A 23,616-nucleotide genomic window follows, 5' to 3' on the forward strand; every position below is an offset into this window, starting at 1 on the left:
GGCCTTGGATTATTGCCAGTCTACCTCCAGTATGGAGTCAACTAGCTGTTGCTTAGCCACCCTCTCCTCCCTGTTTCTTCATGCTTTGTACCCTTACTATCCTTTGTACTCTTACTAGCACCAATTCCGCCCCCCCCCCCTCCCCCATGATAAGTCGGTGAGGTGTGTTGATGGGGGGGGATTTCCGCCATGGTGTTCTTTATAAACTCTGTGTCGTCCCAATTGGGAGCGCACACATTCACCAGGACCACTGGTGCCCCATTCAGGGCACCACTGACCATGCCCCCAACAGGCCCCGGAATGTGGCGACTAGGGGTTTTTCACAGTAACTTCATTGAAGCCTACTTGTGACAATAAGCAATTATTATTATTATTATTTTGACATACTGTCCCCCGGGTCTGTACCCGTCCTTGTTGCAAGAAACACAGCTCTTCATTACCCACAGTTGGTCTTTCTCCCTCGGGTGCGTCTCTTGGAGGAAGTCTGTGTCCGCTTTCATACTTTTCAGGTGCGTGAAGACTATAGACCTTTTCACTGGGCTGTTGAGTCCCCTGATGTTCCAGGTGACTATTCTGATGGGGGCTTTGTCTCTTTCTCCCCCCCCCGCACCTTGCGGGATTAACCATACTTACCCAATAAAAGCAAATTATTGCAGATGCTGGAATCTGAAACGAAGGAGAAAATGCTGGAAAATCTCAGCCGGTCTGGCAACATCTGTAGGGAGAGACTAGAGCTAACCTTTCGAGTCCAATGACTCTTTGTCAAAGCTTTTCCTCATGACCCATACTTACCTTGTGGATGCGCCCCTGCTCTCCAGGATTTCCCTTTGTTAGGGGGCCACCTAAAATGGCCACGGTCACTGTCCTCCCATGAGGCCGGACCCCTGTGCTCCGGTATTGCCCTTTGTCCAGGGGCCACCCAACATGGCCGCCAACTGTGTGTGCGCCATGTAGGTGAGCCCTACACTCCGGGGTTTCCCTTTGCTTAGGGACCCTCTAAAGTGGTTGCTTGCAGTGCCTTTGTGTTCCAAGTTGCCACGTGTGGCCTGTTGCAGCTAATGCCCTTACCATCCTTGCCCTCTGAATCTTCCGCCCCGTCCTCTTTCCCTCTCCCCCAACCGTCCTATTAATGTCCCCTCCCCACCCTCCATATTCCACTTCCCACATTTGTCCCCTAGCAATCCCCCCATTGGTGTTGTGTACCCCCTCTATTGCCAGGTACTCTCTCTCCTCTGCTGGAGATGCGTTGCGGCCCCCCTCTTGCTCGTATCACCTGGTGCTAGCGTTCCTGCTAGTGTGGTGGCCCCCCTCCTGAGGTCGGCTATGTGTCTACCCGTTGCTCGCTTGTGGTTTCCCCTCCTGCGACCCTCCTCCCCCTCTCCTTTTCTCTACTGCCCTTGTCCCTTCCTTCCTATGCTTTGGTTCCCGTATTCAGAGCGAGGCAGTACAGTCCTGCGCAAGTGTCTTTCACGTTTATACAGTCCCTTCGGGTGATGTTCGCACCGCTGTCTTTGCTGCTGTTTTCCCAGCCCGTCTTCCTGGAGAAATGCGGCTGCATCCACAAGGGTAGTGAAGGAGCGCTCCCTGCCCTGTTATGTGAGTTTAGCCGGGTACATCATCCCAAACTTCACTTTGCTTTTTTGCAGGGTTGCCTTTGCCATGCTGAACTCCACCTGGCGCTTGGCCATGTCTGCCCCATTGTCCTGGTACATCTTGATCTGGTGCCCTTCCCAGTTGCAGGTCCTTGTTTTCCTGGTCCAGCGCAGGATTCTTTCCCGGTCGTGATACCAGTGCATCTTAGCAATTATCGCACTCGGCTGCTCTCTGGCCTTGGGTTTTGGCCGGAGCAACTATTGGGCTCTGTCTCTATTTCTGGCGGGTTGGGGAAGCTGTCCCTTCCCACCAGGTTTCCCAGCTTCAAGGCCACATAGTCCATGGGGTCTCTGCCTTTGATCCTGTTTGGCAGGCCCGCTATCCAAATTCGGACACCGTGACCAGTTTTCTTGGTCCTCTATTTTCCCCTTCAGACTTCCCTGCGTTGCAACCAACTTCGCTATTTCTGTCTCCAGGGCGGTGATCCGGTCACTCTGAAATGTTTGGGGTTTTTTCTAGTTCTTTGATGATGCCCCTGGGCCTCCAGTCATCTCTTTGCCTTGTCCAGGGCCACCTGCATGGTTGCCAGGGCCTCTGCGACCACTACCTTGACCTCAACTTGAATGTCGATCTTTGTCTCTTCCCTGTGAGAGGAACTTCCTCAATCTGCCCTCCGTTGAGGGGGACCCCGTGTGTGGTTTGCTGGTCCCACTCGTTCTGGTGTGGCTGGCACTTTGTTGCCTTGTGCATTTACCATCTCCACCGCTTGTTTCTTCTGGTTCCTTCTGCTTTTTGTCTCCTTGCGGCCTCTGGAGTTACTGTTGTTCGGCATCTTCTCTTGTGCTGTTGTTAGATAGGGTGAGGGGATACTTTTTTCCCTGTTTTAGTGGGCTTTTTTGGGTTCTTAGGAGGAGAGCCACATGTGTGCGACAATTCAGCACATCCATGTCACCGGAAGTGGAGAGATTTTTCCATAGGTAAGAGTAGTGAGATAGGGCAGAAAGATAGAAATGGATGGTGAAAGTGACAGGGAAGTGATCAGAGATGACCTCCGTGTTTTAGACACTGAGGGTGGGGAGTGGGGGGCTGGATTTTAAAGGGGCTCCACCCATCCAAAATCTACCTACCCTGTAGCGATCTGCTGGGAGCAGCTATAATTATTTCCAAGAGGGACTTTCACCCCCATCTGGGAGGATGTTTCTGCCTTGAGAGCTGCTGGTCAATCTGATTGGCTGGGGAAACTCTACTGTCCCAGCAGTGCCAGAATTGAGTGGTAGCCGCACTCTGCTACAGGCACCCACGAGGGAGTGGTCTCGAGCCTGGATATTATGTTAATTGGTGGTTTTGAACAAGTATGACCTGCACACCCCAGTGAGGAGGAGGAGCGTGTGGGAGGCTGTGTTTGACGGACCCGTGGGGAGGTCTGTAAAATACAGCCCCTGCTGAACAGCGATCACAAAAGATAGTGAGGTCAGTGTGGTCTGGGAATATAGTAACCAATGTAAATGTATTATATCTTTAACGTTCAAGTGATGGAATGTAAACAGGAAGACTTGAAACATTGACATTAAATATGAAATATACAATAATTTAAATGTGCAATTTTGTGTCAATATACTAATAGTGTAGTTATTATTCTCTAATGGTACAGTGATAAAACCGGAACAGCTGGGAGAATCAGCTGCATAATTATTTAAAGTAAGAGTTCTGCCACAGAGATTTGAGCAGTAATGGTACATACAAAAAATCCTGGACGTAAACCAAATTTGCCTTCTGTACGTTACTGATCAACAGTATTAATTAAGTGAAATTGTCATGTTTCACACAATCATGACATTCTCCACTTCAAGGATGTCAGTGACATTGCAGGAATCATCAAGACATTAATCGTTGAGTTCCGTTCACGTCATTACACTGGCCAATTCTTCATTTATCAGGCTTTTTTCACTGTGCTGCAATTCACATACATTCTATTAGTTTATATTAATTTGTAATTATATTTAAGCTTAGTCAATTTTTAAAAAATAAGCCTTTTATATGAACAGGTTTAAATCTGCTTTAATAGGAGGTTTCTATTTATTAAGAGTTAATCCACTAAATGTGTATTGTTCTAATGTTTTTATTTCAGAAATATCGACTGTATATGGCAGGGCACTTGGTCCCTCCCTATGGTGTTATGGAAACTGCATCCAGTAATGACAGTGAGTACAGGCTTTTTTTGATACATGGAATATTTGATGCAGAAATAGATTTTCTGAGTTTTAAAATTCTATTTTCAAATGTTGTCGTAGTAACATCTCAACTTTCTTAACTTCTTAATCTTGTCCATAAATTCCTGACACAAGCTAGTGAGTAAAGGGTGAACTGGACCTAATGTAAAATAGCATCGTAGACCCCATAGAAATCCAAACTGGCCCTTTAGACATCAGTTAATTATTTATCCTGTTCCTGGGACTGGTCTACCCAGTAGTGTTTCTTGGGAACAATGAAAATGAGGTATGTTGTTTTGCTGAGTTATCTCTACCTAAAGACTTTGCAATTGTTAATTAGTTATCCCCTTTCTGTGATGGACGGATAGGGGAATCATCATGAGCAGCAGTGTAGTGAGTTTGACTGGATAATGGTGTTTGGAAATGGGTTAGTCAGTCCATGCAAGAGGATATCTATCATTTGACTTTGCTGGCCATGGTGGGTTCCATTTGCAACATTTGAAATTTCAACTGAAAAATCCAAATCTCTGTATCCTGTATTTTGAGAAAATAACATTTTATGAAATCGAAAACTGTTTGCATGTAAATTAAGTGTGATCAAGCTCCATTTAAACATCCTGTAATAATGAGTAACGCTTCGGTATCAAATCCATAACAAAGTCAGGAGAACTAAATTTACCAATTTCACACTAAAATTGTAACTGTCAATAGAGGATGCAAAACATGGCCAAAGGCCCATGACAGTTCCTGGATTGAGGCACCAATGAGAAGCTCCTGCTGCTCAGCAGACTGTTGAACCTACGTAATGTACTTAATTCATGTCAATCTGCAGAGATATTGAGATGCAGAATTTTAGGTGTTAAAGGTGCAGAATTAACACAACACCTGATGTGAAACCAATTTTAGACAGATTGAACGTTTTGGATATGAATGTTTGCTCTCATTCCCAGTGAACGAACAGTTTGATCAGTTGATTCTGGTGCCCTCCTGTGGTGTGAGGTTCTGTTCTATGCAGAGCACTGTTTCTCACAAGTCTCATTCTCAAAAGTTCCACATCTTTGACTTTTATGTAGTTGTTGATAATAAAAAGCGTAGTTCCTGAAATTCGCTTTTACCTTCCTAAAGCCCATATTCTCAAAACTCGCTGTCATTTTGAGATTACAGTCTTCATCTCAACTATTTTTGTTTTCACCATTGTTCATTCACCTGTTTTCGTCCACCCTCTCTCGGTTCTCTTCAGTCAGTTAGTGTATCAACACTCCTCTCTTACCAATCACAAACAATCTATCCTGGTGCAACCAGCAGCAACTATAAAGCTACATTGGAGTCAAAGCAGTCTGGGCACAAATAAAGGGCAACTGAATTAAATCAATTCATCTTACCGCTCCAGGAAATATACTATCTAATAAAAATATCTTTGTACTTATTTTGTTCTTAACTTGCACTTTGAGGCTAAAAATACAAAAATAACAAGATAATCTAAACAAACAGTTGCTCAATGAAGAATGATTGTTGACATTTCCAGTGATCTATGGAGCAAAATATGCCATTTAGTGGCAAAAAGCCTGTAACTACATGATGACCGGAGTCATTTAACTTCAGAAAATTGAATTGGAAATGTGGACTTTATTCTGATTTTAAAAAAATTTAGGAAGTAAAGTTTGTGGGCAGAAAGTGCAGGCAAAGTATGTTTTTTGACATGTTTCTCTTCCGTGGTTGTACTCGGGTCAGAGAATACACCCACATGCATGCTGACTGTGTTACTGCTGCTCTCTTTCTCTGTTGATTTTGCTGTCACTCTTTGGCACCTCTGTTTCTATCTCTTTTACTTGCTTGCTTTTTTTGGTGAATGATGTGGTGAGACGAGAAGCCATCGATGGCTGATCGCTGCTTTTGATGCGGGAGGGAGGAGTTGTGGGGAAAATTTACCCCACGTTAGCTTCTATCCGTTGAAAATAACAGAATGAAAATTTTGGCACAATCTGCTCTTTTATGCTGAGTTGTGTTATCGCCATTCTGTTCACCTTGTTAACCCATGAACACCTGTTTCATAGAACCAAATACTCGACCATGGAAAGCGTGTTGTCTCCGAACCCAATGTTCGAATACTAATTGTTTAAAATCTTTCCAACAAAAGTTAACTACTGAGATCATTTATATGCTTTTCATACAAGATCCTGGCCAGGATTTTCCATCTATGATTTTTAATGAACCAAATCTTGCAGGCTGGGAGCACTGAAGTAGACTTGCATGTCTTTGTTTTATTTAAAAGCTGTAGCTCAGAAAGCCTTTCTACTTGGCGCAATAGCCATCTGACTAGCGACAAATAGCTGAATCATTCTCTGACGTAATCCACAATATGACACTGAAAATAATATTTACATAGAATATTAAACATATAGGGCAGAATCATCCCATAATTTGTCAGTGTGAGAGTTTCAGTAAGAATACCAGCTCTCCACAGACCACACAAAAGGCCCCCCCTCCCCCCTCAATGGGTCTCTGTAGAATGCCTGCCCCGGCAATGCCAAGGAGCAGTGTTGGGGGGCACTGTCTGGACATGTCTCCCCCCTCCTGGGAGTTATACTGACTTTGTGCCCTTGACGGGTTCCCAAGCTGTTGTAAACCACCTCGCTGACATGACGTCACATCGGCAAAGTATGAATATTCAGTGGGAAAGTATGAAGATTCATGGGGAGGGGGTGAAGAGATATTATGGGGAAGCCCTATAGTAATATTTAAATTTATTAAAATTTGGAACAAGGGCAGCCATTAACCTCTCCCTCCTCTACACGTACACAATCTCAGCCCTGGCAGCCATTAACCTCCCTTCTCTATGTCATGATATTCAGGTAAACATCATGGTGCAAACATACATACATACTGATGGACAGATCAATGGACCAATCAATACATGCACAACACCACAGGTAAGAGCATACACACTATAAAACGGGGAACACGACACTTCCCGCTCATTCCAGCAGGAGACAGCTCAGGGCACAGAGCTCACAGCAAGCCACTCAGACATCCACCATGTGCTGAGTGCCACTCCAAGATAGTGTTAGGGATAGGTCCACAGATTTAAGGGTAATGAATGAACCACAGTAACCAGTTTACCATTGTAAATATAGTTAGTAATAAAACTGAGTTGTACCATCCGCAACCGTGTTGGTTCGTCTGCAGAGCACCCAACACGACATAGTACCAGGATTGGAACCCGGTAACTGTGAGACCTACGTACGAATCCGCCATCCTGCGCCATGGACACCGTCAGCACGCCGCAGCCGTTACAAATCACTGGAAACCTCGCCGTCAATTGGAAGCTGTTCAAACAGCGCTTCCAGTTCTTCCTGGACGCCACCGAAAGGGACAGCGCTTCGGACACCAGAAAAATCGCCCTCCTCCTCTCCATGGCAGGGCAACACGCCATCCATGTCTACAACTCCCTGGTGTTCGCGGAAGGCGAATAGGAGGTTTCATAGTAAATTACAAGACGGTCCTTCTCAAACTCGAGCAACACTTCAGCGTCGAGGTAAATTAGAGTTTTGAGAGGTATCTCTTCCAGCAGCGCCTGCAGGGTAAGGATGAGCCCTTTCAATCTTTCCTTAGTCACCTCCATATCCTCGCGCAGTCCTGCGGTTATGACACCACCTCCGATTCAATGATTCGGGACCAGATAGTTTTTGGGGTCACCTCGGGTGCCCTACGCCAGCACCTCCTCAAAATTAAAGGCCTCACCCTAGCCTCCGCAATCGAAGCCTGTGTCCTTCATGAAAACGCGACCAGCCGCTACTCCCAGTTTCAAGCGGCCGAATCGGCGCGGCAGGGGTCCTACACGCCCGAATCGGCAAGGCAGGCGTCCTACGAGGCCGAACGGGTCCAGGCGATCGAGTTCCTCCCAGCCCGCACCCCGGACAAGGGCGGCCATTTTGCGCGCTTTCTGCGGCCTCCCGCGTTTGTGCGCGCCAAAAAAGACGTTGACGCAGAGGGACGTGATGCGCAGGCGCGCACAACGCAAGACCAAACTACGCATGCGCGATGGTGCAACGAACGCCAAGACGTCACGACGTGCGGCAACTGCGGAGCCGCACATTTAAAGCGGCAATGTCCGGCAAAAAACCGACAATGCCGCCGCTGTGACAAGATGGGCCACTACGCTGCCTGCTGTAAAGCAGCCCAACCTTCCAACGCTCCCCAATTCCGACAACCTCGCAGGGACGTGCGGACCATTCAGCCTCCGTATTACGAGTCGTACCCAGACGACATCCAAACCAGTGACACAGACGACCGGGACGCCTTCCATGTTGCAGTCATTGATAGGAACCGGATGTCTCCAGGCAGGACCCACCAGCCGGTGCCAGTGAACAGCGTCAATCCGGGTGATGAATGGTGTGCCACCCTAACGGTCAACCCAAATTCGTTGCCCACCTACTAGGCTGGACTTATGAGCCTGTTTGAACATTGACATTGAACTCTCTGATGCATCATACCACTGTGTTAATATGTTTCTCTTTTACCTTGTCGTTACAGGAGTTTGTTTTGACGTTTAACATTTCCACGCGTTTTGTTTATGGTACAACCTCGTTGCTGTGTCGCACCTGACATCGCCCCATGTATATAGTTTAGCCTCATGTACATGCTGTAGATATTGCACACACACACATTAAGCTGCACTCAGTACACATATCTATTTATAATCACATAGGCGCATGTTCTTGTAAAAAAGGGGGGATGTCATGATATTCAGGTAAACATCATGGTGCAAACATACATACATACTGATGGACAGATCAACGGACCAATCAATACACGCACAACACCACAGGCAAGAGCATACACACTATAAAATGGGGAACACGACACTTCCCGCTCATTCCAGCAGGAGACAGCTCAGGGCACAGAGCTCACAGCAAGCCACTCAGACATCCACCATGTGCTGAGTGCCATTCCAAGATAGTGTTAGGGATAGGTCCACAGATTCAAGGGTAATGAACGAACCACAGTAACCAGTTTACCATTGTAAATATAGTTAGTAATAAAATTGAGTTATACCATCCGCAACCGTGTTGGTTCGTCTGTGTAGCAGAGCACCCAACACGACACTCTACACGTGCACAATCACAAACCTGTCAGTCAGTCACCTCTCCCTCCTCTACACATACACAGTGTCACAGCCCTGGCAGCCATTCACCTCTCCCTCCTCTACATGTACACAATGTCACAGCCCTGACAGCCATTCACCTCTCCCTCCTCTACATGTACACAATGTCACAGCCCTGCCAGCCATTCACCTCTCCCTCCTCTACACGTACACAATCTCAACCCTGTCAGCCATTCACCTCCCCCTCCCCTACACGTACACAATTACAGCCCTGCCAGGGACAAGTCTCGCTTAATAAATTGTAGCGCACAATGACTTACGAGAGAGACGAGAAGTGATGAAGTCGATTCAGGCTTTATTAAGCGAGACTTGTCCCCAGCAGCTCAGCAACAGAATGAAGCTGCGGGGAGAAGCTCGGGTTCTTATACTCCGCCTTCAGGGCGGAGCCAGGAGTCGGCAGCCAACCAGGACCCGGGATCTGTCAGCCAATAGCATCACGGCTTCACAGTCCCACATGACCCCTAATACATACCACCACATTCACCCCTTGTTAAAAAGGAACCCGGCGGGGTGGTGGTTCGCATGATGGTAGGGGTTTACAAGGCTGGCCCTGGAAGGAAAATTTTGGACATGTTACTACAGTTTTAGCCCTACACTGGGCTAGGTACAAGTTTGTGAAAACTATTTACAATATTAGGAAAACATTTTTTTTTTTTTGTTACAACAACATTCTTGGTGTCACGCGGATTCCACGAGTCGAGCGGGCGGTCTGGTCTTCCTCGTCGATCGCCTCTGCCCCGGTGGTGGTGCAAGTGCTTGTTCAGGCGTTGTCATCTCCGGGAGCGTTTCGGTGTTTGTTCCTGTTTTACTCCTGGGCGGGCACGGGAGGAGGATCGATCCCCCCGAGAAGGGGGCGGTCGAGGGGTGCGCTGGTGGCAGGGAGGGGACTGTGAAGCCGTGATGCTATTGGCTGACAGATCCCGGGTCCTGGTTGGCTGCCGACTCCTGGCTCCGCCCTGAAGGCGGAGTATAAGAACCCGAGCTTCTCCCCGCAGCTTCATTCTGTTGCTGAGCTGCTGGGGACAGGTCTCGCTTAATAAAGCCTGAATCGACTTCATCACTTCTCGTCTCTCTCATAAGTCATTGTGCGCTACAATTTATTAAGCGAGCTTAAAAGACTATGGAGCTCCGGATCGCCCCGGAATGCCTGCGGATCAGCCCCCACGCAGCGAACTCGGCAGCAGTATTTAAACACTGGCAAGCATGCTTTGAAGGCTACCTCCGAACGGCCCCCGGCCGGGTCACAGAAGACCAGAAAATGCAGGTCCTGCATTCGAGGGTAAGCCCGGAAATTTACCCTCTCATAGAAGACGCAGAGGATTTCCTGGCGGCGCTCGCATTGTGAAGGGCATCTACGTTCGGCCCGTTAACCAGGTCTACGCGCGCCACCAACTCGCGACGAGACGGCAAAGTCCCGGAGAATCGCTAGAAGAATTCTACGCCGCGCTGCTAATTTTGGGACGGGGCTGCAGCTGCCCGCCGGTGAACGCAATCGAACACACGGACATGCTAATTCGCGATGCAATTGTGGCAGGTATGCTCCACTAGGAGCAGACGGTACAGCGCCCAGGATCGGATATTTATTCGGTCTGAAGTCCAGCGGTTGCTGAAGGAAGGCATAATCCAGGCCAGCAAAAGTCCCTGGAGAGCACAGGTGGTAGTAGTAAAGACGGGGGAGAAGCAAAGGATGGTCGTGGACTATAGTCAGACCATCAACAGGTACACGCAGCTAGATGCGTACCCTCTCCCCCGCATATCCGACATGGTCAATCGGATTGCCCAGTATAAGGTCTTCTCCACCGTGGACCTCAAGTCCGCCTACCACCAGCTCCCCAGCCGCCCAGGTCACCGCAAGTACACAGCCTTCGAGGCAGACGGGCGTCTATACCACTTCCTAAGGGTCCCATTTGGTGTCACAAACGGGGTCTCGGTCTTCCAACGGGAGAAGCTCGGGTTCTTGTTCTCTGCCTTCAGTGCGGAGCCAGGAGTCGGCAGCCAACCAGGACCCGGGATCTGTCAGCCAATAGCATCACGGCTTCACAGTCCCACATGACCCTAATAAATACCACCACACAGCCCTGCCAGCCATTCACCTCTCCCTCCTCTACACGTACACAATCACAGCCCTGTCAGCCATTCACCTCTCCCTCCTCTACACGTACACAATCTCAGCCCTGCCAGCCATTCACCTCTCCCTCCTCTACACGTACACAATCACAGCCCTGTCAGCCATTCACCTGGCTGTTGCAGGTTCCGGGGTTTAGGTGTTTTAGTAAGCTCAGAGAAGGAGGCAAAAGAGGGGGAGGTGTGGCGCTGCTAGTCAAGAGCAGTATTACGGTGGCGGAGAGGATGCTAGATGGGGACTCTTCTTCCGAGGTAGTATTGGCTGAAGTTAGAAACAGGAAAGGAGAGGTCACCCTGTTGGGAGTTTTTTATAGGCCTCCTAATAGTTCTAGGGATGTAGAGGAAAGGATGGCGAAGATGATTCTGGATATGAGCGAAAGTAACAGGGTAGTTATTATGGGAGACTTTAACTTTCCAAATATTGACTGGAAAATATATAGTTCGAGTACAATAGATGGGTCGTTTTTTGTACAGTGTGTGCAGGAGGGTTTCCTGAAACAATATGTTGACAGGCCAACAAGAGGCGAGGCCACAGTGACCACAATTCGGTGACGTTTACGTTAATGATGGAAAAGGATAAGTATACACCGCAGGGCAAGAGTTATAGCTGGGGGAAGGGCAATTATGATGCCATTAGACGTGACTTGGGGGGGATAAGGTGGAGAAGTAGGCTGAAAGTGTTGGGCACACTGGATAAGTGGGGCTTGTTCAAGGATCAGCTACTGCGTGTTCTTGATAAGTATGTACCGGTCAGACAGGGAGGAAGGCGTCGAGCGAGGGAACCGTGGTTTACCAGGGAAGTGGAATCTCTTGTTAAGAGGAAGAAGGAGGCCTATGTGAAGATGAAGTGTGAAGTTTCGGTTGGGGCGATGGATAGTTACAAGGTAGCGAGGAAGGATCTAAAGAGAGAGCTAAGACGAGCAAGGAGGGGACATGAGAAGTATTTGGCAGGAAGGATCAAGGAAAACCCAAAAGCTTTCTATAGGTATGTCAGGAATAAGCGAATGACTAGGGAAAGAGTAGGACCAGTCAAGGACAGGGATGGGAAATTGTGTGTGGAGTCTGAAGAGATAGGCGAGATACTAAATGAATATTTTTCGTCAGTATTCACTCAGGAAAAAGATAATGTTGTGGAGGAGAATGCTGAGCCCCAGGCTAATAGAATAGATGGCATTGAGGTACGTAGGGAAGAGGTGTTGGCAATTCTGGACAGGCTGAAAATAGATAAGTCCCCGGGACCTGATGGGATTTATCCTAGGATTCTATGGGAGGCCAGGGAAGAGATTGCTGGACCTTTTGCTTTGATTTTTATGTCATCATTGGCTACAGGAATAGTGCCAGAGGACTGGAGGACAGCAAATGTGGTCCCTTTGTTCAAAAAGGGGAGCAGAGACAACCCCGGCAACTATAGACCGGTGAGCCTCACGTCTGTAGTGGGTAAAGTCTTGGAGGGGATTATAAGGGACAAGATTTATAATCATCTAGATAGGAATAATATGATCAGGGATAGTCAGCATGGCTTTGTGAAGGGTAGGTCATGCCTCACAAACCTTATTGAGTTCTTTGAGAAGGTGACTGAACAGGTAGACGAGGGTAGAGCAGTTGATGTGGTGTATATGGATTTCAGCAAAGCGTTTGATAAGGTTCCCCACGGTAGGCTATTGCAAAAAATACGGAGGCTGGGGATTGAGGGTGATTTAGAGATGTGGATCAGAAATTGGCTAGCTGAAAGAAGACAGAGGGTGGTGGTTGATGGGAAATGTTCAGAATGGAGTACAGTCACAAGTGGAGTACCACAAGGATCTGTTCTGGGGCCGTTGCTGTTTGTCATTTTTATCAATGACCTAGAGGAAGGCGCAGAAGGGTGGGTGAGTAAATTTGCAGACGATACTAAAGTCGGTGGTGTTGTCGATAGTGTGGAAGGATGTAGCAGGTTACAGAGGGATATAGATAAGCTGCAGAACTGGGCTGAGAGGTGGCAAATGGAGTTTAATGTAGAGAAGTGTGAGGTGATTCACTTTGGAAGGAATAACAGGAATGCGGAATATTTGGCTAATGGTAAAGTTCTTGAAAGTGTGGCTGAGCAGAGGGATCTAGGTGTCCATGTACATAGATCCCTGAAAGTTGCCACCCAGGTTGATAGGGTTGTGAAGAAGGCCTATGGAGTGTTGGCCTTTATTGGTAGAGGGATTGAGTTCCGGAGTCGGGAGGTCATGTTGCAGCTGTACAGAACTCTGGTCCGGCCGCATTTGGAGTATTGCGTACAGTTCTGGTCACCGCATTATAGGAAGGACGTGGAGGCTTTGGAGCGGGTGCAGAGGAGATTTACCAGGATGTTGCCTGGTATGGAGGGAAAATCTTATGAGGAAAGGCTGACGGACTTGATGTTGTTTTCGTTGGAGAGAAGAAGGTTAAGAGGAGACTTAATAGAGGCATACAAAATGATCAGGGGGTTGGCTAGGGTGGACAGTGAGAGCCTTCTCCCGCGGATGGATATGGCTGGCACGAGGGGACATAACTTTAAACTGAGGGGTAATAGATATAGGACAGAGGTCAGAGGTAGGTTCTTTACGCAAAGAGTAGTGAGGCCGTGGAATGCCCTACCTGCTACAGTAGTGAACTCGCCAACATTGAGGGCATTTAAAAGTTTATTGGATAAACATATGGATGATAATGGCATAGTGTAGGTTAGATGGCTTTTGTTTCGGTGCAACATCGTGGGCCGAAGGGCCTGTACTGCGCTGTATTGTTCTATGTTCTATGTTCTATGTTCACCTCTCCCTCCTCTACACATACACAATGTCACAGCCCTGCCAGCCATTCACCTCTCCCTCCTCTACACGTACACAATCACAGCCCTGTCAGCCATTCACCTCTCCCTCCTCTACACGTACAGAATCTCAGCCCTGTCAGCCATTCACCTCTCCCTCCTCTACACGTACACAATCTCAGCCCTGTCAGCCATTCACCTCTCCCTCCTCTACACGTACACAATCTCAGCCCTGCCAGCCATTCACCTCCCCCTCCTCTACACATACACAATGTCACAGCCCTGGCAGCCATTCACCTCTCCCTCCTCTACACATACACAATCACAGCCCTGACAACCATTCACCTCTCCCTCCTCTACACGTACACAATCTCAGCCCTGCCAGCCATTCACCTCTCCCTCCTCTACACGTACACAATCACAGCCCTGTCAGCCATTCACCTCTCCCTCCTCTACACGTACACAATGTCACAGCCCTGCCAGCCATTCACCTCTCCCTCCTCTACACGTACACAATCACAGCCCTGTCAGCCATTCACCTCTCCCTCCTCTACACGTACACAATCACAGCCCTGTCAGCCATTCACCTCTCCCTCCTCTACACGTACACAATCTCAGCCCTGTCAGCCATTCACCTCTCCCTCCTCTACACGTACACAATGTCACAGCCCTGTGTGGTAATACCAGGTATTGCGGTACCAGAGAGAGGAATAACCATTGGCTAGACCGCGGGGTCTACCACTGGGCAATGTACATAGCCCCGCCCTGAGAGGCGGGGTATAAGAACCAATGCCGTCCCAGCAGCCTTCACTTCTGTAACTTCGCTGCTGGGTACAGTTCTATCTGATTAAAGCTGAATCGATATGACTCCACGTGGACTCAAGCGTATTGATTGTGTATCAATTTAATCAGATAAGTACTTTTGAAGGATGGATCTCCGCATCAAGCCGACGTGCCTTCAGCTCAGCCCGCACACAGAAAACTCTGCTGCGATTTTTAAGCATTGGCTGGCATTTTTCCAGAGCTACCTCGAGACGGCTACCTACACCCCCACGGAAATGCAGAAAATACACCTCCTACGCCTGTGGGTCAGCCCGGCGATCTACCCCCTGATCGAAGGGGCGGCGAACTATGATAAAGCCATGGAACTGCTGGAAGGACACTACATTCGTCCACTGAATCAGGTCTATGCCCGTCACCTGCTGGCAACGAAACGGCAGAGCCCAGATGAGACGCTAGAAGATTTATACAAAGCACTGATCGTGCTGGGCCAAAACTGCGGCTACCCAGCGATGACGGCGAACGAGCACTCCGAACTTTTAATTCGAGACCCTTTCGTGGCAGGTATGATCTCCCCCGAAATTCGCCGAAGGCTGCTCGAAATGGAGACGCTGGGCCTCACTGAGGCCCGGGCCCTGGCAGGGTCCATGGACGTGGCGTACAAAAACGCCCTCGCGTACGCCCCCGCGCGCACCGCGCCCCCCTGGGCTGCGTGGCACCCTGCTGTGGCAGCCCCCCAGACTTACCCGCATAACCCCCAGACTTACCCGCTAACTCCGCAGGCCTGCGCGGCAAGGCGCCCCGCTACCGCCGCCGGCCAACGCTGCTTCTTCTGCGGCCAGGCGAATCACCCGCGCGCGCTGCCCGGCCCGCACCGTCACCTGCAAAGGGTGCGGCAAGAAAGGCCATTATGCCGCGGTCTGCCTCGCCCGCGCGGTGAACGCGGTGCCCAATCCTCAGCCATTCCTCAAGCTGGCCACCGCCTGGTGGGAGCATAGTGCGCTGCCATTTTGTTCCTCCCCGCCGCCATCTTCGGAGTCCCCGGACTCCATGTGCGATCCATGGACGGCGCCATCTTGGATGGGGCCTCAAGCCCCCAACACGGCTGACGATGCGCTGCCCGATCTTCACTCCTTGCTGCAGCTGGCCTCCATTACCCTGGACCAGAGTCGGCCCCAAACGCTAGCAAAGGCCACCACGACGATCGGCATCAACGGCCACGTGACGTCATGCCTAATCGACTCCGGGAGCACGGAGAGCTTCGTCCACCCCGACACGGTAAGGCGCTGTTCTCTGGTCACCTACCCCACCCAACAAAGGATCTCCCTGGCCTCCGGGTCACACACGGTGCAGATAAAAGGGTTCTGCCTCGCGAACCTCACCGTCCAAGGCTGGGAATTCCGCAATTTCCGCCTATACGTGCTGCCGCACCTCTGCGCAGCCACCCTTCTGGGACTGGATTTCCAGTGCCACCTACAAAGCCTGACTTTTAAATTCGGCGGCCCTACACCCCCCCTTACTGTTTGCGGCCTCGCGACCCTTAAGGTCGACCCGCCTTCCCTGTTTGCGAACCTCACCCCGGATTGCAAACCCGTCGCCACCAGGAGCAGACGGTACAGGGCCCAGGACCGGACCTTCATCAGGTCCGAGGTCCAAAGGCTGCTGAAGGAAGGGGTCATTGAAGCGAGCAACAGCCCCTGGAGGGCTCAAGTAGTGGTGGTAAAGACCGGGGAGAAGCATAGGATGGTCATCGACTATAGCCAGACCATCAACCGGTTTACACAACTGGACGCGTACCCCCTCACCGTATTGCCGACCTGGTAAACAGGATCACGCAATACAAAGTCTTCTCCACAGTGAATCTCAAGTCTGCCTACCACCAGCTACCCCTCCGTAATAGCGACCGCCAGTACACTGCCTTCGAAGCAGATGGGCGGCTCTACCACTTTTTAAGGGTTCCCTTCGGTGTCACAAACGGGGTCTCGTTCTTCCAGCGTGAGATGGACCGAATGGTTGACCGGTATGGCTTACACGTAACGTTCCCGTATCTTGACAACGTCACCATCTGCGGCCATGACCAGCAGGACCACAACACCAACCTCCGTAAATTTCTCCGTAAATCACCTCCTGAATCTGACCTTCAAGAAGGAGAAATGCGTGTTTAGCACCGATCGTCTAGCCATCCTAGGCTACGTAGTGCGAAATGGAGTCATAGGCCCCGACCCCGAACGCATGCGCCCTCTTATGGATTTTCCCTCCCTCACTGCCCCAAGGCCCTAAAGCGCTGCCTTGGCTTCTTTAGCTATTATGCACAATGGGTCCCTAATTAGGCTCGACCCCTAATCCAATCCACAACCTTCCCCCTGTCGACAGAGGCCCGCCATGCCTTCTGCCGCATCAAAGCGGACATCGCAAAAGCCACGATGCGCGCCATCGACGAGTCCCTCCCCTTCCAGGTCGAGAGCGACGTGTCTGACGTAGCTCTGGCCGCCACCCTCAACCAAGCAGGCAAGTCCGTGGCTTTCTTCTCCCGCACTCTCCATGCCTCCGAAATTTGCCACTCCTCGGTCGAAAAGGAGGCCCAGGCCATAGTGGAAGCTGTGCGGCACTGGAGGCATTACCTGGCCGGCAGGAGATTCACTCTCCTCACGGACCAACGGTCGGTGGCCTTCATGTTCGATAATGCACAGCGGGGCAAGATTAAGAACGACAAGATCTTGCGGTGGAGGATCAAACTCTCCACCTTCAATTACGAGATCTTGTATCGTCCCGGGAAGCTGAACGAGCCTCCTGATGCCCTATCCCGCGGCACTTGTGCCACCGCACAAGTAGACCGCCTCCGAGTCCTCCACGAGGACCTCTGCCACCCGGGAGTCACCCGGTTCTTCCATTTTGTTCAGTCCCGGAACCTGCCTTACTCCATCGAGGAGGACAGGACTGTCACCAGGGACCGCTGAATCTGCGCGGAGTGCAAACCACACTTCTACCGACCAGAGAGGGCGCATCTGATAAAGGCTTCCCGTCCCTTTGAACGCCTCAGCATGAACTTCAAAGGCCCCCTCCCCTCCACCGACCGCAACACGTATTTCCTGAACGTGATTGATGAGTACTCCCGGTTCCCATTCGCCATCCCCTGCCCGGACATGACCACAACCACCGTCATCAAGGCACTCCAAACTATTTTTACACTGTTCGGTTTCCCCGCATACATCCACAGTGATAGGGGGTCCTCCTTTATGAGCGACGAGCTGCGCCAGTTCCTGCCTAGCAAAGGCATCGCCTCGAGCAGGACGACCAGCTACAATCCCCGGGGAAACGGGCAGGTAGAAAGGGAGAACGGAATGGTCTGGAAGACCGTCCTGCTGGCCCTTTGGTCCAGGAATCTCCCAGTCTCCCGCTAGCAAGAAGTCCTCCCAGTGGCCCTGCACTCCATTCGGTCACTGCTATGTACTACCACGAACCAGACGCCTCATGAACGTCTCCTTGTTTTCCCCAGGAAGTCCTCCTCGGGGACCTCGCTCCCAACCTGGCTAGCAACACCCGGAACCGTCCTGCTGCAGAAACATGCGAGGGCGCACAAGTCGGACCCGCTGGTCGAAAGGGTCCACCTGCTGCATGCCAACCCCCAGTACGCCTACGTAGCGTTCCCCGACGGACGCCAAGATACGGTCTCCCTCCGGGACCTGGCACCCGCCGGAGTCCCACGTGCGCCCGAGCCACTGCCCCCACCCCACCCCCCCTCACCCCCTCCATACCTGACCGGAGGGCCAGTACTGCCGCCAGAACCCCGACCCAGAGCCGAGCAGGCACCGACGCCCCCTATAGGCACCCCTTCCTTCTGCCCATCTTTCGACCTTACAGCGCCGCCTCGGGGTGATGAAACTGCCTGGGAGGAAGACACCACGTTCCCGGAGTCACTACTGCCAGGGCCCTCACCAGGATCGCCGCCGAAACTTAGACGCTCCAGTAGGACGACCAGGCCGCCCGATCGTCTGATTGAAGCACCAAGAATAAAATTAACAACGCAAGAACTTTCTCCGCAACCCTCGATAGCATGGTACCTGCAATACCTGGTCCTACCATGAAGACGCGACAGTAATACTGGCCATCACCCCGCTGGCTCTTTTTTTAACAGGGGGTGAATGTGGTAATACCAGGTATTGCGGTACCAGAGAGAGGAATAACCATTGGCTAGACCGCGGGGTCTACCATTGGGCAATGTACATAGCCCCGCCCTGAGAGGCGGGGTATAAGAACCAATGCCGTCCCAGCAGCCTTCACTTCTGTAACTTCGCTGCAGGGTACAGTTCTATCTGATTAAAGCTGAATCGATATGACTCCACGTGGACTCAAGCGTATTGATTGTGTATCAATCTGTCAGCCATTCACCTCTCCCTCCTCTACACGTACACAATGTCACAGCCCTGCCAGCCAGTCACCTCTCCCTCCTCTACACGTACACAATCACAGCCCTGTCAGCCATTCACCTCTCCCTCCTCTACACGTGCACAATGTCACAGCCCTGCCAGCCATTCACCTCTCCCTCCTCTACACGTACACAATGTCACAGCCCTGCCAGCCATTCACCTCTCCCTCCTCTACACGTACACAATCTCAGCCCTGCCAGCCATTCACCTCTCCCTCCTCTACACGTACACAATCACAGCCCTGTCAGCCATTCACCTCTCCCTCCTCTACACGTACACAATGTCACAGCCCTGGCAGCCATTCACCTCCCCCTCCTCTACACGTACACAATCACAGCCCTGTCAGCCATTCACCTCTCCCTCCTCTACACGTACACAATCACACCCCTGTCAGCTGTTGCTCTTTTTAATGAGTGGAATACTATCCCACCAGTGTCATCAATAATGTTGCCAAATTAACTAGATCTGGCAGTTATTAATGATAATATTGCTTTTCAGAGTCGCCAGGTATCCAATGATACCACCACAAGGCTTTAGCAGATATCGATCAACGACCAAACAACCAGTTAGTCAGTTCAAGTTCAAAGATAGTTTATTTATACACAAGTTTTACTTCGACATGTAACATAAAACACTACAAGTTAAACTACACCTAACAACTACAATAACCTATACTTAGCTTCAGGGCTACCGGCTCGTTGCAGATGAACAAGTCCTTTGTTAGGATCTTGAGTGGCTGGGTAGAAGAAGTGGCTTCGTTTATGCTGCGCTCATCGGTCTGGTAGCGATCGTTGGTCTTGAACTTGTCTTCTGGGTCGTAATGCTACACTTGGTTTTAGACGTAGGCCGGGGCCAAGAGAGACCGAACACATGGCTGTGTCTCTTTTTATCCCTCTGGGATTGCGCGCTCTTTGGGGCGGTCCTTAGCTTTGGACCCAATATTTCGACAGGCTTCGATCACTGCCTTCGATTTTGGCCAATAAAGGGGCGGGTGCCTTGATGGCTGGGTGTGTCCTGAGTGGTCATTGACCTTGGCTGTTTGGGCTTTCTTAGCAAAGGGTGTGGCGCCAGTTAGTCTGTATCTGTATCGGTTACCTGAGTACAGTCCTTTTGTTCTGGGGAAATGGGCCATTAGAATGCAAACGAGTGGGGGTTTCGGTCGAGTCTAGCTATCTGGGTTGCAAACACACACACAAGCTCTGAGTGCGTCTGAGTCCTGGGTTGGCCATAATTCCTATGGTCCTTTGCAGGTGGCCATCTGAGATGGCCACACAGCCATTCACCTCTCCCTCTTCTACATGTACTCAATCACAGACCCGTCAGCTATTCACCTGTCCCTCCTCGACATGTACTCAATCACAGACCCGTCAGCTATTCGCCTGTCCCTCCTCTACATATACTCAATCACAGACCCGTCAGCTATTCACCTGTCCCTCCTCTACATATACTCAATCACAGACCCGTCAGCTATTCACCTGTCCCTCCTCTACATATACTCAATCACAGACCCGTCAGCTATTCACCTGTCCCTCCTTTACATATACTCAATCACAGACCCGTCAGCCATTCGCCTCCCCTTCTACACGTACACAATGTCAAGCCCTGTCAGCCATTCGCTTCTCCCTCCTCTACATGTACACAACGGCACAACTGTCATCCCACTTTCCAGAGAGTATAACTATTCTGCTTCACAATTGGACAAATCTATACTCTCTTGTTCAGTCCCCTGTAACATTTGTCACTGACCACTTTCTATTCCTGCACATACCCCATATCTGCAGTGTGAACATATAATGTATGCCATTGCTCAGACTGTTCTGTCTGTTAGGAGTGCATTACAAGATAGAATACATGAAGATCTCAAACAGTAGGTGTATTTCATAATAGTGACAAGTAACTGCGCTATGTTAAGCAACCTTTGGTAACACTGAAGTGAAATGCTCCACATTGAAATTTTACTGTTTGTGTTTTCCAGGAATTCCTGAAAAGGAGAATATGAGCAACAATGCACAGTGTTCTGCGTCAAAGGTATATCATTCCTTGTTTGCTGACTGAATTGAATCCTTATTAGCCTCTTGATTTAAAAGCCAACAGCAGGTTTTAAAATTTTTGATGAAACGTGTTTTTGAAATATTGGCACAACTCAAGAGTGAATATAGAGAAACCTCAGCTGGTGAAAGAACAGTAGATGCAGGATAAATGATATGATTCTAAGTACATAATGGAAAGGTTATACTGTGAAGCCTCTGGCTGCCTAGGTTTTCAGTCTTGATGGAGGAACAAATAGAATAATGGAAAATAACAGCAAAGCGAATGATACAAAAGGTTAATAAGCTGCACGACTTGACAGTTGTATCTAGGATTCCATGGATTACTCAATGTAACTGGTAAAAGAGTTCTGCATTTATTGGACAATGTTCTAAATTGGTCCTTCTGTCTTGGACTCTAGGCATGAGACTTGCTTACTAGACCGACTATAGACACACTCTGGTACCTGCTTGACACTTGTTAAGTTATAGACTAGTGACCCGGTCGAGACACTACTGAAAGAATATATATTCGTCAGCTGGTCTATTTTTTTATGTTCTTCAAAATGGACAATTTCTGAGCTAACAAGATGTTTCCAGGTGGTCACATGCTGGGTCCAGCAGTTTACAAAGGCTTCAACAAAGTTAACATACAGGATGGCACAGTGGTTAGCACTGCTGCCTCACGGCGCCGATGACCCGGGTTCGATCCCGGCCCCCCATACCCGTGTCTGCGTGGGTCTCACCCTCCCAACCCAAAGATGTGCAGGGTAGGTGGATTGGCCCAAAGATGTGCAGGGTAGGTGGATTGGCCCAAAGATGTGCAGGGTAGGTGGACTGGCCCAAAGATGTGCAGGGTAGGTGGATTGGCCCAAAGATGTGCAGGGTAGGTGGATTGGCCCAAAGATGTGCAGGGTAGGTGGATTGGCCCAAAGATGTGCAGGGTAGGTGGATTGGCCCAAAGATGTGCAGGGTAGGTGGATTGGCCCAAAGATGTGCAGGGTAGGTGGATTGGCCCAAAGATGTGCAGGGTAGGTGGATTGGCCCAAAGATGTGCAGGGTAGGTGGATTGGCCCAAAGATGTGCAGGGTAGGTGGATTGGCCCAAAGATGTGCAGGGTAGGTGGATTGGCCCAAAGATGTGCAGGGTAGGTGGATTGGCCCAAAGATGTGCAGGGTAGGTGGATTGGCCCAAAGATGTGCAGGGTAGGTGGATTGGCCCAAAGATGTGCAGGGTAGGTGGATTGGCCCAAAGATGTGCAGGGTAGGTGGATTTGCCATGCTAAATTGCCCCTTAATTCGAAAAATTAAGAAAAAAGAGAAATTTTAACAAAAAGTTAACAAACACTTCAAACATCTGGAATGTAACACTACTGACATAGCATAAACAATCAAACCCTGCCAACACAATGGCCCCACAGTCGATGGGCCTGCTGCAGCCAGCTTTGAACAAAGGCAAACCTTTTGCAGGTTTTAATCTCTCCTATTGATAATGACTGTTCATTAATTGTTCAAACACACTGAATTTGACAAAATTGCTTCATTTCGTTAACCCAAAACCAGTGTCTCCTAGAACAAAAGGAATCCTGACTCCAATGAAACACCAAGATTCGAACAACCTTTTGTCCAACCTCGAGTAGATATGTCACATGATCGGCACCAAGCTGCACTGTAATACTGTCCAGTGGAACTGAATTTGGGCAACTAGCTTTTGATCTTCAACATGAACAGAACTCCATGCGATAGCCTGTGCTGTCTACCATCAAGCTGGTGGTAGCAGAAACGGTAGCATTGTGGATAGCACAATTGCTTCACAGCTCCAGGGTCCCAGGTTCGATTCCGGCTTGGGTCACTGTCTGTGCGGAGTCTGCACGTCCTCCCCGTGTCTGCGTGGGTTTCCTCCGGGTGCTCCGGTTTCCTCCCACAGTCCAAAGATGGGCAGGGTAGGTGGATTGGCCATGATAAATTGCCTAGTGTCCAAAATTGCCCTTGGTGTTTGGTGGAGGTGTTGAGTTTGGGTAGGGTGCTCTTTCCAAGAGCCGGTGCAGACTCGATGGGCCGAATGGCCTCCTTCTGCACTGTAAATTCTATGATAAAACTCTGGCCCTCAACAAGCCTGCCAACTGTTGGAACCTTCGAACCCGTGCCTCCATACCAACTCACTCCCTCCATACCAACTCACTCCCTCCATACCAACTCACTCCCTCCATACCAACTCACTCCTTCCATACCAACTCACTCCCTCCATACCAACTCACTCCCTCCATACCAACTCACTCCTTCCATACCAACTCACTCCCTCCATACCAACTCACCTCCTCCATACCAACTCACTCACTCCCTCCATACCAACTCACTCCCTCCATACCAACTCACTCCTTCCATACCAACTCACTCCCTCCATACCAACTCACTCCTTCCATACCAACTCACTCCCTCCATACCAACTCACTCCCTCCTTACCAACTCACTCACTCCCTCCTTACCAACTCACTCACTCCCTCCATACCAACTCACTCCCT

At 49.9% G+C, this 23,616-nt stretch overlaps 1 protein-coding gene across 7 annotated transcripts in view; it reads left to right on the top strand.

Annotated features, from left to right (window-relative positions):
* The window catches only part of rapgef4a (Rap guanine nucleotide exchange factor 4a), a 631,693-nt gene that overhangs the window by 344,884 nt on the left and 263,193 nt on the right, over positions 1–23,616 (top strand). For all 7 annotated transcript variants that reach the window (XM_072476111.1, XM_072476137.1, XM_072476128.1 and 4 more), the window contains 2 exons: positions 3,722–3,794; positions 21,044–21,096. In XM_072476111.1, the coding sequence (XP_072332212.1) occupies positions 3,722–3,794; positions 21,044–21,096 (126 nt within the window). The remainder of the gene's footprint in view (positions 1–3,721; positions 3,795–21,043; positions 21,097–23,616) is intronic.

Source organism: Scyliorhinus torazame, chromosome 2 (assembly GCF_047496885.1).
Source record: "Scyliorhinus torazame isolate Kashiwa2021f chromosome 2, sScyTor2.1, whole genome shotgun sequence".
NCBI lineage: Eukaryota > Metazoa > Chordata > Chondrichthyes > Carcharhiniformes > Scyliorhinidae > Scyliorhinus > Scyliorhinus torazame.